The sequence below is a fragment of the Carlito syrichta genome, unplaced genomic scaffold (genome assembly GCF_000164805.1).
Source record: "Carlito syrichta isolate Samal-C Ts95f unplaced genomic scaffold, Tarsius_syrichta-2.0.1 Scaffold311588, whole genome shotgun sequence".
Classification (NCBI taxonomy): Eukaryota; Metazoa; Chordata; class Mammalia; order Primates; family Tarsiidae; genus Carlito; species Carlito syrichta.
Genome location: NW_007255684.1, coordinates 136,661 through 152,495, shown reverse-complemented (window position 1 = coordinate 152,495; position 15,835 = coordinate 136,661). Strand labels below are relative to the sequence as shown.

Genomic DNA, 15,835 nt, shown 5'->3' with positions numbered 1-15,835 from the left:
ATTGTGACAACCCAAACTCTCTCCAGACATTGCCCAGTGTTTTCTGGGGGGCATTCTCTTCCCCAGGTCGAGAACCAGTGGTCTAGCCCAATCAGTTCCATTTCCATGCATCAGAACTTAAATCTATTTGAGTTCATTGTGCTGCATTTAAATGTTATTGAGTTGTAAAGTATCTTTATTTAAACATTGGTCTTCAATTCTTTGGAACTATAAAGTAGAGCTTTTCCAGTCTAGATTGTATATCAAAAAAGGATGAAAGTGTTAAGATATTAATTTGCGAGTGTTTTAGAGTTTTCCTTTTTTAAGACTGGTATAGATTTAACAGTTTTTATTTTCCCTTTTTAGGAAAACCTGTTTGATTCTTTGACAGGCCAGCCACATCCTGAAGATGTACTACTGTTTGCCATTCCAATATGTGCGCCTTACACCACCATGACAAACTACAAGTAAGTTACCATTCATTTACTCAAACAGTTGACAAAATAACTTCATAAAGTGTTTTCTTTTTTTTTTTTGAGTTGGAGTCTCACTCTGTCACCCAGACTGGAGTGCAGTGGCCGCTCCCGGCCACCGCAGCCTCGACCTGCTGGGCTCCTTCCGCCTCAGCCTTCCGAGTAGCCGGAATTAGACATGCACTACCACGCCCGGCTGATTTTTTTGATTTATTGTAGAGATGAGGTCTCGAACCCGCGGGCTCAGGCAATCCACTCACTTTGGCCTCCCAAAGGCGCGAGATTATAGGCTGAGCCACCAAGCCCAGCTCATAAAGTGTTTTCTAATCTCTACTGAATTGTAACATGCTGTTCTTGTTTAAAGATACAAAGTGAAACTTACTCCTGGAGTTCAGAAAAAAGGAAAAGGTACTTAAATTTTTGTTCTTTAAATTATAACTTCAAGCAGTTTAATTTAACTGAACAGAAGTAGATTTTTCGATTTTATATTTACAGCTGCAAAAACAGCCTTGAATAGTTTCATGCATTCCAAAGAAGCAACAGCCAGAGAGAAAGACTTATTCCGCAGTGTAAAGGTAAAGTTCTCTTTTAGGAAAGTGGAGATTGATGGTATAATTAAAAATGTTAGTTATTTTCCACTGTTCTGATAGAAAATTCTATCTTATTAGAAGCAGTAAAGTATTTCAGCTAAAAATTTCAAAATTGCCTTTCTTTTTTGTCATAAAAGAAACATGATTAACCATACAGGATGTGAAGATATTCAGTAATTTTCTTTTTTTAGGACACAGATTTATCAAGAAACATTCCTGGCAAAGTGAAAGTGTCTGCACCCAATCTTCTGAATGTAAAAAGGAAATAACTGAAATGAGTCCTAAAATACTTGTGAAGAGCCTATTTTATAGCCTTTTGGAAGTTCAAAGATGAAAGCACCATGTAACAGGACTTCCGTATTTAAAAATGAACTAAACATTGCCTTGCTATATTCGCCAAAAGGATTTTTTTCCAGTTTTATATAGCGGAAACAGTGTCTATAATAGGCTTTCCTAAGATGTTTGTGGATAGTTAAATGCTAATTATATACATCTGTAGTTATTCTACATTTTCTTGAAATTTGAGAGGGTAATACTAAGCGTTCATTTCATGATGTAAAGAAACTGAACAGTGAAGATGCTTAAGTGAATTGCTTAAACTATTGACTTGGTAGTCTAATGTAAATAACATCTAATATATGTATTACAGGCCAATCGCAAGGTTTTCTTTGGGGTGGGATGGTTACATATTTAGGATTGTGTCTTGAAAACCCTAAGTATTGGAGTGGATTTTCTTCTGCCTTTACCTACTTGTCAAAAAATATACAGACCAGATGTAAAACACAAATCATAACTCCGTACAGCTTACAAAACTAAGCTTAAATAACTGAAGAAATTGGTGTTAATCATTTCTACACATTTATGTACTTTCAGGTTTGATCTTAATTTCTTCTTTGTAGTTTCATTCATTTCTGTACGACTTTAATTTCCACCTCTAGTAATTATCAATAGCATGTTACAGAGTCTCTTAACCTGTACTTTCAGAAGTGCACTTGAGGCTTATCACTAAAGAATCCTGGCCCACTTTTCCTCTGGCTCCTAACAGAATGGAGAATAAAGTCATAAGTTATTTCCATTCTTTTATGAGCTACAAAACTTAGTTTTTTGTTAGTCTCTGTCACCCAGGTTGGAGTGCAGTGGCATGCTCATGGCCACCCAGCGTCGACCTGCTGGGCTCTGGTGATCCTTCTACCTTGGCCTTCCAAGTAACTGGAACTACAGGCATGCGCTACCACGCCCTGCTAATTTTTATTTATCGTAGAGATGAGGTCTCACCAAGTTGTCCGGGCTGGTCTTGAACCTGTGGGCTCAGGAAATCCACTAGCCTCGGCCTCCCAAAGTTCTGGGATTACAGGTTGAGCCACTGAGCATGGCCCAAAACTTACTTTTTAATTGATTGGCTATTACCTACCTGTAGTCAGCACAATCTCTTGCCCCAGCCTCTACACTGAAGCATTAAGGTCAAAGTACTAAATAGCTGTTGGCCCCCACAGCTTAGTCCTATTGAGGTTGTTTTCATTTGAAATTCGTGTTTAAAAAAAGAAAACTATTATATCTACAACACTAAGCTACATAATTATAGACTACTCTTGCCATTTAAAAAATTTAATATTTTAGTGTTTTTAAAAAATCACCATTCTGATGATGGTAAGACTACTTAGTATAATGTTTCTACAGATCTGCATTCTGAAATTACCAAAAAGGAAATGAAATAACCATTATTTGTCCAAAAAAGTCCAAACATTACTTTTCATTTACTGTAATAGAGGACAGTTACTGGTGTTAAATACATTTATTGTAAACTTTCGACACAAAAATAGGTTCTCTAGGCCATTCACATGCACATTAAAACCAAAAAGCTGCAAACTACAACAATGCATATAATTATACAAATGATGCCACTCTGTGACGTTTACAGGATTACTGTCCATGCAAGGCGATCAGAGGCATTATCTACGAAGCCTTAAGATCCGGAAGTGTTGTTACTACCAAACCTCTGATTAACACTGTGAAGTAAGTGTTTTGGAAGGCAGTTCCATGAGTTTGCTAACATTTCTTTAAAGCAAATGACTGCTTCTAAGCTTAGCCTGAAAATGGACAAAGAGAAAAATAATTTCAGGTTACTGTTTAGAAGTCACTTGAGCTTAAAAAAAAAGACCCCTCTTGTTTTCAAGATTTTTATAGGAACTGGTTAGTTATATCAGTGAAGAATTATTACTGCCCTTAAATAATCCATAAGCCTGGTTTTTCAAGAGCACCAAAACACACAAAAATTTTGCACTTACCGGACAAGAGATTTTGGTTGAACTGAAAATACAAGTATTTCATTACTGTGTGCCTGAAAGACAGAAGGAACACATTAAGAAGCAGGCACTTCACAAATAAGACTCAGTAATAATACGAAGTGGCATACTTACAGCTCTGTGATGGACAAGCAGGTTGTTGGCACAACCCCCAAAAACTATTACTTCTCCTTCATCACTGGCACAGGCTGTATGCCATAACCTGCATTTAAAACAAAAACTTGGGTTGGAAGTCACCCAGAATGCCAAATCAATCGTGTCCATGACTGCATAGAGCTGGTTAAACACCAGAGCTCTTAAGGAGTTCTCACCAAAACATCATGGTGAGAAATAAAATCTTAAGGGATAGTAGCAGAAGTTAGAAAAATCAATGTTTGTTTTATCCGAATATTATTTTATCTCTGGCCTAGTCCTCATTTATGCAATGAGGGGTTTGAACTGAATGATCTATTCTCTAGGTCCTTATTAGCAATAAAAATCTTAGGGGAGCTGAGTCGTATATACCTCCTCCTTCTAAAGATAGGCCAACTGGCTTTGCATGAACAGCTGAGGGATGCTAAAAGGCCTCCCTGAGTAAACTATGAAAGTCTCTGAAAGTTTGACAGTTCTAGGCAAAGATGATTTATGCAAATGGACCCTTAGTAGCATGACTCTACTTGGGTTAGAAGCTTGGGAAAAATGCAGGCTGACCTACTTAAATGTGCTTTGAACAACAATTTTAACTATATCATTTCCTTTAACAATTCACTGTGAAATTAACAAGACAAATTATAAGTTTTGCTTTGTTTTGTTTTTTTTTTGGATGACGACATCTTAGTCTTTGCTGTACAAACCTAATCAACATTTCTTGATTTTTTTTTTTGTTTGTTTACTTGTTTTTGAGTCAGGGTCTCACTCTATTGCCAAGGTTGGAGTACAGCGGCACAATCACAGCTCACTGTATCACTGATCTCCTGGGCTTAGGCAATCCTGCCTCCTGAGAAGCTGGGACTATAGGCATGCATAACTGTGCCTAGTTAATTTTTTTGTTTTTTTGTAGAGGCGAGGTCTCGCTATGTTACCTAGGCTGGTCTCAAACTCCTAGGCTCAAGCAATCCTCCTACCTTGGCCTCCCAAAGTGCTGGGATTACAGATGTGAGCCACTGCGCCCAGCCTTCCATGAACATTCTGTAAAATTTTCCCCTTTCCAGTCTTTTTTATTCTAAATGTTAACTATGTCACTTTTATAACAGAAAGAAGAAATAAAAATAAAAGCCCAGCCCTATTCTTCATACATGGATGATAAAAAAGAGATCACTTGATATTAGGATAGCATTGGTTTTCTTTCCTTTGAGAAACAGGATGTGAAATGGTAATGAATACTAGGGTTTTAAAAAATAAGGATGATAGACATATAATACAGCTGAAACTTCCTCAGTTCTTACCAGGCTTGCACATACTCAATGTAAGAATTATCTTGTAAACAGTTCATACCTTGGCTTTTCAGTATATGGATGATTAAACTGTATCCATTCATTTTTACTGATGCAGTAAGTCCAGGCATCACCTGATTAAAGTAAAGAAAAAAAAGCTATAAAGTATGTTAGTCCGTCAATACGATTTTGACATTTAAAGGGCACAGCTTTGGCAAGAAAGGCAATAAATAGATTATACAGGAAGCATATGTCCTTTTCCTCAACCAAATAAGCTCTTTGCCCTTCAGCAGAGATTTTACATGCTCCAATCATTTCTTTACTGAGCAGTACAATTGTAAGTGTTATAGGATCAAAATTAATATCAAACCTTCCAACCAACCCTATAAGTCCTTTGATACATCTATAATAGACTGATTTTCAGCTGTTTAATATACATGGATGATATATAATGATTTCATTACCATGTTTTTCAAGAACTTACTCAGTGGCTGTTTATCAGTGGTAAATCCTCCAAAGAGAAAAAGATGATCTGAAGAAACTGGTGTTAGCGAGTGCCAAGATCGGCCAATTGGGCATATGCCTTGTGGGATTCTAAGAATAACAACTAAGTTAGAATATCTGCATTTAAAAGCAATTACTGTACTTTTAACATGGAGAAATACTGAGGTTTTCTTTTAAAATTTTATGTGGAAGTACTATTAAAAAAGACTTTAAATTTAGAAAGTTTTCTTGATGTTAGAACTGTTCTCTTTGAAAGCAGAGTCAACTTTAAAACTTTTCTTTTTAACAAACCCTGAGCACATGCTGAGTGCCATGTACATAGCTATAGGAACTGGAAACAAGTAAAATTTATTCCTTAAGGACCTAGTATAATCATGTTTATTTAAATTGATAGTTACAGAGAAGTTACAGAGAAGTATATTACATACTGATAATAGGGAATATAAGGGTAAAAAAGATCTAAAATTTTTAAAAACTCTTCTAAATAGTTATTGAAGTGATACTTACAATTCATTCCACTCCCATGTATCCAGATTAAGATAGTGAAGATCGTTCATTCTAGCATCCTGAAACAGGATAATTAAGTTATCATTTTGAAGAATTCAAAAATGCAAGTTATTGAAACTGTTTAAGTACTCACTCGATATCTGCCTCCAAACACAAAGCCTTTGTTTCCAACAGTTGCACAGGCATGGGCAGCACGAGGTGAAGGTGCTTTACCCTATTAAAAAGTCATGAAAGCAATTTAACAAATCAGTGAACTTTTTATAAACACAAGATGCCAGAATCTCCCCTGGATATGGAATAATATGGGATACATGAGCTTTTAAAAGTTGAAGTGCAGTCTTCTCAACAACAGCAGTACGAAGACGCAACTACCAAAAAAGAATTTTTTTTTTTTTTTTTTTAGTTGGAGTCTCACTCTGTCACCTAGACTTGAGTGCAGCTCACAGCCGCTGGTAGCCTTGACCAGCTGGGCTCAGGCGATCCTTCCACCTTAGCCTTCCAAGCAGCTGGGACTACAGATGCATGCTACCACACCCAGCTAATTTTTAATTTTTATTTTATTGTTTTAAGTCTTGCCATGTTGTCCAGGCTGGTCTCAAACTCCTGGTCTCAAGCAGCCCTCCTGCCTTTGTCTCCCAGACTACTGGAATTACAGGCGTGAGCTACCATGCCCAGCCTAAAACTGAGAATTTCAATTTTATATTTTTGAGATGTATTACTGAATGGGTTGGTTAGTATAATAGAAAGGTTGCTTTATTTTTTATGTTTTGAAATAAAGGCTAGCACATTATTATTATCTGTGTGAGAAGGTAAATAAGTCTAATATTTAAATAATTTAAGTTGCAATCTAGTGCTAGATTGTTTAATTACAGGTTGAGTATCCCTGATTTAAAAATCTAAAACTTAAGAGTAACAGTATGAAGCTTAAAGGAAAGCTCACTGGAGAATTTTGGATTTCAGATCTTCGGATTTAGGGATGGCCAACTGGTAAGCGTATAATGCAGGTATCTCCAAAACCTGAAAAAATCTGAAATCTGAGACACTGATAATCCTAAGCATTTTGGATAAGGCATACTCAACCTGGACAAGCAGTAGCAGCTACCGTTTAGCATCTGTGAGATAACAGATGAATGTATGGTTCATCACTCCATACATTCATTAAACTTTTGAGTTCTCGATTCCTTGGAAAATAATGAAGTATGGGTCTTCTATCTCCAGAAAACAGGAATGAACTGTCAGCCTCATAGCACCTCCCAACTCCAGTGTCTTCCCCTTTCTCCTGGTAGTAGCCTTGATTTAATAACGTGTTATTCTTCAGTAACTCACAGTAGTTATAGGCTGGCTCCAGGTAAATGTTTCAGTGTCTAAAATATGTACATGATCATTCCATCCTCTTGGATGACTTGAATTCTATGGAAAATAAGAATACCTGAGTTATGTAGCCTGTCTGATTTATTACCAAGGAAAAATGAACTTCTAGCAAACGTAAAATATCACAGTATACTAAGTAGGCCATATGCCAAAATGAAACTTTACTCACCCAAAAAGATGTTTCATCAAATTCAAAAGTTCCCAATACTTTATCTTCAGGCAAATATCCATACCCTCCAAAAAATATTAACCTGTTTGATAAAAAAAACCAAGACATGAAAAATTCAAACATCTACAAGACAGGACACAGGATTTTTTTTTTTTTTTGGGTCACACAGTATGAGTTGACAAGGCATACTGCAATACAATTATTCAAGTAACAATGGCTAACACTTAACTATGTCTCACATGCTGTGTGTTCAGTGCTTTCACTTAATCTTCATATGGTTCCTAAGAGGTACATTCTATGATTATTAATGTTTATTGGCTAAGGATACTTGAATGGGAAACTACACATAACAATCCACCTATAGTGCTACTCACTCACTTGTTTTTATATACCCAGACACCAAGTTTATCCTTTGATGATGGAGGAATTCCTTGGCAATCAATTCTTTCCCACTGTAACACTCTGTCTGTAGACCTTGAATCCAGCATGTAGAACTGTCAGAAGCAACAATTTCAGTTAGGTTTGGTTATGTGAAAGAAATTCAACTTCAGCATTTAATTTTACTATGATTTATGGTAGTAACAGTGCCATCTAATTCAGTGCTACTGAAATTGTGACTGCAGACTTGGCTGCCAGACTGGTCAGAGTTTAGGTTAGGAACTTCTGACAGGCCGGGCGTGGTGGCTCAAGCCTGTAATCCCAGTACTTTGGGAGGCAGAGGCGAAAGGAGTGCTGGAGCTCAGGATTTCCAGACCAGCCTGAGCAACTTGGCGAGACCTCATCTCTACAATAAACCAAAAACTTAGCCAGGCATGGTGACGCACACCTGTGGTTCCAGCTACTTGGAAGGCTGGGACGGAAGGATCGCCTGAGCCCAGCAGGTTGAGGCTGTGGTGGCCATGAGCATGCCACTGCACTCCAGCCTGGGTGACAGAGCGAGACTCCGATTCCAAAAAAAAAGGAGCTTGTGAGACAGAATATGAAGTTCCTAAGTTACTAAGCACAATGTTAGGTCAACTAATTTTTTTCCATAGCCACACTTTAAAAAAAGTCAGGTCTTACTCTGTTGCCCAGGTTGGAATGCAGTGGCACAATCACAGCTTACTGCAGCTTCAACCTCCTGGCTCAGGTAATCCTTCCACCTCAATCTCTCCAATAGCTGGGACTATAGGCATGTACCACCGCGCCTGGCCCCAGCTAATTTTCTGATTTTTTTTGTGTACACAAGGTCTCACTATGTTGCCTAGGTTGGGCCACACTTTTTTGATGAAGGAATCTGTAGTGCGGTCACTAACTTTCTGGCACAGGCTTATTTCGCATTAGACACAGTCACTTTGAATTGTACTAATCTAATTTATGAGTATCAGGATGATATTACAAAAAAAAAATCAGGCGTAGCAATTTTACCTTCAAATTCAATTTAACGAATAAGTCTTCCGTGCCTATTTAATTCTAGGAGTAAAGGATCAATACTTAAAAGGTTAAATATTAGTCCTTCAGCCGGGCTCGGTGGCTCAGCCTGTAATCCCGCGCCTTTGAGAGGCTGAGGTGAGGGGATTGCCCGAGCCCGCAGGTTTGAGACCTGCCTGGGCAACTTGGTGAGACCTCATCTCTACAATAAATCAAAATGAGCCGGGTGTGGTAGCACGTGCCTGTAGTTCCAGCTACTCAGAAGGCTGAGGCGGAAGGATCGCTGGAGCCTAGCACGTCGAGGCTGCGGTGGCCGGGAGCGGCCACTGCACTCCAGTCTGGGCAATAGAGTGAGACTCCAACTCAAAAAAAAAATATTGGTCCTTCAAAGGGTTCACACCCGGGCAACTGAATGCATCTGACCATTAGGTTTACTTCTCTAAGACACTCAAGGAAGCTGCCTTTTGAGTATCTTAAAGAGATAGTCCTAGCTGACTTCCTAGCTACTACTTTCTCTTGTAACCACCCCTCTAAAACCACAGCTTCTCTCCTCAAACTTCCTCGAATTGTGTCACTTTTTTCTACCCTTGGTTCAGAAAAAAACACATGGTTCAACTACAGCCTACAGATGAGCCTCACAAAATCTTTTAGGCATAGAACCCTTTCTTCAAGCCAAATACTGACCAAAAGCCCAATATATAAAAACAAAAGTGGAGCTACACTTGTTATAGAAAGGCCGAGTGTAGTGGCTCACACCTGTAATCCCAGCTCTTTGGGAGGCAGAGACAGAAACAGGAGAATTGCTTGAGCCTAGGAATTCAAGACCAGCCTAGGCAACACAGCAAGACCTTGTTTCTGTGAAAAATCAAAAAATTAGCCGGGCGTGATGGTGCATGCCTGTAGTCACAGCTGTTTGGGAGGCTGAGTCACGAGGATCCCTTGAGCCCAGTAGGTCAAGGCTGCAGTGAACTGCAATCGTGCCATTGCATGCCAGCCAGGGCAATGGAGTGAGACATAAAAACAACAGAGGCTCAAGCCTGTAATCCCAGCACTTAAGGAGGCCAAGGAGAGTGGATTGCCTAAACCTGCGGGTTTGAGACCAGCACGGGAAACTTAGCAAGACCGCGTCTCGACAATAAATCAAAAATATTAGCCGGCCACAGTAGCATGTGCCTGTAGTTCCAGCTACTTGGACAGCTGAGGCAGAGGAATCTCCAGAGCCCAGCAGGTTGACACTAGGGTGGCTGTGAGCATGCCACTGCACTCCAGCCTGGGTGACAGAGTGAGACTCCAACTCAAAACAACAACAACCACCGCTTGTTAAAATGGAGGACATGGCAGCCTGGAGCCCATCTAGCACCATATGCTCCTCCCACTGCATCCCAGGTCATCTCAAATCCCTAAAGTTTCTAGGAGCACAGTTTGAGACCATCTCAGCCATCTATTCCATCTGTAAAGAGCATGTGACATGTCCATAAACAAGATATAGATGCTTGTATCTCTGCATCTTGGCTACCCCCTCCAGTCTTACTCAATTCAAGCATTACCTCCCCGTTCTACCAAACACAATGTCAAGAACTCTTTCAGATTCAACATTTATGGAATTATTCCGATCTGTTGGGCTCTGTCAGATGCTACTGCAGTGGTTTACTTATTATATGTGTCCCTTCTAGAATATGAGTTCCTAGAGGCAGGGACTATGTAATTCATCTCTGTGACTCCAATGTGTTCAACTAAATGCTCAGCATATAAGGTGCTTACTAAGTTGCCAATAAATGAATTGATTAGTCTACCTAGATATCATATGCACCTGACTGACTTGATCTGTCTCTTCTTGGCCTAAAAGAGAACAAATGACATATTTTTCCCATTTGGAAAAGCACATGGACAAAATCTGAACAGCAGTGTCTTCGCACGTCATTTTACAGCAATAGTTTGTCAGTGTTAATTACCCTTTTGGCTAACTGAATGATGGCCTGTTCTTTTCTACCCTTCCCTCCGTGGTCACATCTTGTCTTCATTTTGACTGAAATGTTCTTTAAAATGGGTGTACTGGTGTTAGTCTAATACTCAAGGGTTCTAAGAGAACAAGCTGCAAAGAGCACAAAGAAAAACAGCCTAGGAAGCTACTGCATGCAAGTGATCGACAGAAGGGATTTTACAAAAGGCCTAGGAAATACAGACTGGCAGGCAGAATGCCAAAAATTTACATTCATGCCACAATCAAGTACATACCATTTTTAACTGGGACAGAAACCAGTGTAGGGGTAATCTTAGAAATCTGAGGTTGTTTGAGGTAAGACCGCTTTGCACCTCAGTCCTTAGAAGCTCACCTTATTTGTATTGCCTCTGGAATGGTGTCCTCCAAATAAGTACAGCACCCGGTCTGCACACGCGGCACAGCTTCCTGACATGGAAGGAGGAACGTCACCTTCAGTGTTGATTTTTTTCCTGAGGGGGGAAAACTGAATGTAAATGAGTTTACAAAAAGGGAAGAAAAGGAAGAAATACAAAAAGTTTTTCTTCTACTTATATCCCCACAGTAAAGGAAAAAAAAATGAGAGGGTCTACTCGACAGTGTCCAGGGTTTCTAGCTGTAAAGGTAATTCAAGGAATGTGTCTTCCCTCTTCTCCCTTCCAGCACTGCCGGCTGGTTCTGCACATATAGGCAGAACAAGAGGGTCTGAAAGCCTTCTTACCAGTTTATTATTCTAGAACATATCATTTATGTTTCTCAAACTAAACAGTCTGCTTTTTATTTTCGTGGTCATAAGTGGCAGGTTTGTTTTTGAGTGGGGCAGGAACTTGAAAACCTCAACATTCCCAGCCCTGTCAGATTCGCTCATGACATGTTTTTTGTTTGGTCACCTTCTAGTCTGATGCAGTCCTTCAATACTACAAACACACAGGTAGTGCTTACTATGTGCCAGCCACTCTTCTGAGTGCTTTGTATGTGTTAACTCATTCTGAATCAAAAAATGAATCTGAATCAACAAAACCTAAGAAATCTGAGATTCCAAATATTTGTATCATACTCAAGGTCTTCTGGTCACAGTGCTGGATGTCACTTTATCTTTGCTAAGCTTGAAGTTTTAGAAGGCTCAATTTTTAAAAATATATAGAATTCCCCTTGTTAGGAATGCAATGATAAATTTCCAATTCTCAAGAAAAAGATTAACAAACAGCTCATATTAACGCTAATTTGTTATGTTCAGACACATTTCTGACTTATTTTTAGTTTAACTGTTATATCAAGTGGGACTACTGTTCTAGTATGTATTTATTTATTTTTGTATTTATTTTTGAGTCGGAGTTTCACTCTGTCACCCAGGCAGGAATGCAATGGCATGCTCACAGCCACTGCAGCTTCCACTTGCTGGGCTCATGCGATCCTTCTGCCTCAGCCTTCCAAGTAGCTGGAACTACAGGCATGCACCACCACACCCAGCTAATTTTTTTATTTATTGTAGAGACAAGGTCTCACCAAGTTGCCCAGGCTGGTCTCAGGCAATCCTCTTGCCTCCACCTCCCAAAGTGCTGGATTATAAGCTTGAGTCACTGCACCTGGCTTACAATAAGTACTTAAAGGATAAAGTTGTTTAAAGCAAATCATGGGGAAAACGACTTTGTAAATTCCACACAAGGCTAGTCCAGCAATTTGAGAAATAGATTAATTCTACCCAGGACATGCTCTGATCACCACTGTTAGGAGGCTGGCAAAACACCCTTTCAGTTTACATAAAGGGCAAAGTTAAGTTCCTCTCCCAGTCGAAATCCCACTCTGTTGCCCAGGCTGGAGTGCAGTGGCATGCTTACAGCTACCACAGCCTCGATCTACTGGGCTTAGAGTGGTTCTTCTGCCTCAGACTTCTAAGTAGCTGGGATTAAAGGTGTGTGCCACCATGCCTGGCTAATTTTTTTTCTTCTTGAGTCAGAGTCTCTCTCTGCTGCCCAGGCTAGAGTGCAGTAGCACACTTACAGTCACCTTGGCATTCCACATCGCTGGAACTACAGGTGCATGCCACAACATCCAGCTAATTTTTTTTTTTTTTTTGAGTTGGAGTCTCACTCTGTCGCCCAGACTGGAGTGCAGTGGCCACTCCTGGCCACCGCAGCCTCGACCTGCCAAGTAGCCGGAATTACAGGCATGTGCTACCACGCCCAGCTGATTTTTTTTGATTTATTGTAGAGATGAGGTCTTGCTGCCCAGGCAGGTCTCGAACCCGCGGGCTCAGGCAATTCACTCACCTCAGCCTCCCAAAGGCGCGAGATTACAGGCTGAGCCACCGAGCCCGGCTCCAGCTAATTTTTTATTTACTGTAGAGACAAGGTCTCGCCAAGTTTCCCGGGCTGGTCTTGAACCCATGGGCTCATGTAATCCTCTCACCTTGGCCTCCCAAAGTGCTGGGATTATAGGTGTGAGCAACTGCGCCCAGCATCTACCTCTGTTTTAATATTACCAGGATACTTTAGTAGTAGAGCCCTGCATAGAAATGTATTCTAAGGTCATGGAGTATCTAGTATTACAAGACCACTCCTAATGAAATGCCTAAGTATCTAAGCTTAGTAGCTAAGCTAAGCTAAACTAGCAGAACATTGTTTTCAGAAACATATAACTAGCTTAGAATGGGTTTTACAACATCTTTCTATCTGGCAGCCATAACTGAATGTTTTTAGTCCCCCTCATAATATAGAATATCCATAGTTACCATCTTCCAGTCTCCATGTTGTAGATCCACAGTTCTTCTCTAGGCAGATAAAAGTCATATAATCCTCTGACTTGATTGCTCTAAGAAAAAAGAAATTGTAACTATAAAAAAGTTGACATTTTAAAGAGGCACTGTTGTATTTTGTCATATGTAATTTGAGATAGTGATTACAACTAGTTATGAAAAGTTGGACAGTCTTATAGTACTCAATCCTCACCATCCCACGCCACTCAAGGTAAAGCTTAATATAGACAGCTCTTAATCAGATTGTTGACACAGCAGTTGCAACAGTACAAGAAGTTTAAGACTCTGGGAAGTCCCTAAGGCCGCTTGATGCCGAACAGATCACCCACCAAATTTCGGTTGTCTGACTTCAGGAGAGGTTAAATGGGTCAGCAGACTACTGCGAGTGCCTGACCTCCCCAACACATGTGATGTGTGGTTTTCCAGCCAAGCTTTCACCTGTTCATTCTCTGAGAAGCAGCAGAGAAGGCAGAACTGCAAATATGCAAATATTTAGCCCTGATGCAAACTGTTAAGCTCTTTGTTCCACTCCATTTCCCTCCAGGTGTTCCTAACAGACTGAGCTTACCAGGTGCCAGAACTGAGTGCTGTCCATGGACTGCTTGATTCAGTCCTCACCACAACTCTGAAACGTAGCTGAGATGGCGAGAAAGGCTTTTTTTTTTTTTTTTTAAGAGAGCCTGAAATAATTTGCCCAAGGTTTCTTAGCAAGTCACAGTGGAGCCGGGCTTCCATCCTCCCTGAACGTTGACAATTTCCAGCCTTTGATCCTCCCTGCCATTTTCTATTTTTTTTTTTGAGTTGGAGTTTCACTCTGTCGCCCAGACTGGAGTGCAGTGGCCACTCCCAGCCACCGCAGCCTCGGCCTGCTGGGCTCCGGCGATCCTTCCGCCTCAGCCTTCCAAGTAGCTGGAACTACAGGCGCACTACCACGCCCGGCTAATTTTTGATTTATTGTAGAGATGAGGTCTCGCCAAGTTGCCCAGGCGGGTCTCGAACCCGCAGGCTCAGGCAATCCACTCACCTCAGCCTCCCAAAGGCGCGGGATTACAGGCTGAGGCACCGAGCCCGGCCCTGCCACTTTCTGAACAATGTCAACACACAGAGCACAACTGCAGTTCCATGAAAGTGGATGTCGGAGTCTAGTAAGCTTGAGTATTAAAGCAGTTGGCCCCAAACACCCTTCTCCTTCCACTCCACCACTGATGAAAGAATGGAAGCCAGACAGCAGCCGACCCAGAGGTGACCAGCCTAGCCTGGGGTGCAAAACTGCCTACACTGTGGGAGCCAAGGTTTACTGCCTTTGAAGCAACTTCCAAGGACTTCCACGCCTACTACACAGGGTTCCAGCCATAAACTGGGAGGACAGTCTGTCTCAAACCTGCAATCCATGGTCACGCCTCTCCAGCTCTCAGCCCCAAGCATCCAGGCCCTTATAAGCTACCAGGAATCTTCCCCTCTGAATCTTCCCCCTCTACCTCCAAAGAAAAGCCCCCTCCCTCCAATGCTGCTAGTGTTTACAAACAGAATTGTGAACAAAGTAGTTTAGAATGAAGTGCAATTAACAGGTTTTTCTCCAGGGCAGTTACGTCCAGTAAGAGTGCCTCCCCCAGACCCCTTTCTCCTCCGAGTTCCAAACCTCTTTCTGAACACCTTTTCACGGGAGACGGGGGAAAGCACTGCAGTTAGGATTGGCACAAATTTGTAGTTAAACCAAATGAAGGTAACGGGCAGCTGTCATCGACAGCTATCGACAAATGGCCAGCTACGATCGGGTCAGCTGCACCATGACTGAGGCCATCGCGAAGCAAGTCATCAGGGCGAAGGATTAGACTGTGAGTGAGGAGGGGGGACGCTCTAAGAGCCAAGGGAAGACACTGCGAGGTGGGAATGGATCAGAGCGGCCCCAGCAAACAACGAGGCGATCAGAATGGGGACTGTTACTGGGAAGCTGTCAAGCAGGGCAGGAAAACGGGCGAGCAAGGCTGTCCACAGGAGACACCGGAGTGGGTTCCCCAGCCGGGAAGGAGACGGGGGAAGAGGAGGGGGGTGTCAAGGGAAGAAATGCAGCTGCTCGGAATTGGTAACGAATCGCGCAGTTGCCGTTCCGAGCTGGGAGGGGGTATGAAGCTCAGACTCCGCCGTGGCGTCGGCAGCTGGGGCTCCGCTGGTCGCGGAGAGGTTTTCCCTCACTCTGCTTCAGGGCGGTCGTCGTCTGGAAAACGCAGCCAGTCCCCAGCGGAAGCCAGGAGAAAAGGAGCCCTGAAACCGGCGAACAGGAGCGCGGGCCCGCTGCACGGGCGACGGCGCAGCCAGCCGCGGCCCTCCGGAGCTCCGGGGCTGTTCCCGCACCTCCGCCACCCCGGGGAGCGGGCAGCGGCCCC

General features: G+C 41.7%; 1 protein-coding gene and 1 non-coding gene across 3 annotated transcripts in view; one reads left to right on the top strand and one right to left on the bottom strand.

Annotated features, from left to right (window-relative positions):
- The window catches only part of NEMF (nuclear export mediator factor), a 74,549-nt gene extending 72,680 nt beyond the window's left edge, over positions 1-1,869 (top strand). For both annotated transcript variants that reach the window (XM_021717957.1, XM_008068841.2), the window contains 4 exons: positions 346-446; positions 817-860; positions 948-1,027; positions 1,234-1,869. In XM_021717957.1, the coding sequence (XP_021573632.1) occupies positions 346-446; positions 817-860; positions 948-1,027; positions 1,234-1,311 (303 nt within the window). In that variant the 3' untranslated portion in view covers positions 1,312-1,869. The remainder of the gene's footprint in view (positions 1-345; positions 447-816; positions 861-947; positions 1,028-1,233) is intronic.
- A 946-nt stretch (positions 1,870-2,815) lies between these two features.
- Positions 2,816-4,971, bottom strand: LOC103271369. Its single transcript, XR_002482585.1, has 4 exons — positions 4,819-4,971; positions 3,460-3,547; positions 3,328-3,380; positions 2,816-3,129 (listed from the first exon to the last, which is right to left on the bottom strand). It is a non-coding gene; the product is annotated as an uncharacterized LOC103271369 (transcript).
- Between the last annotated feature and the right edge of the window lie 10,864 nt (positions 4,972-15,835).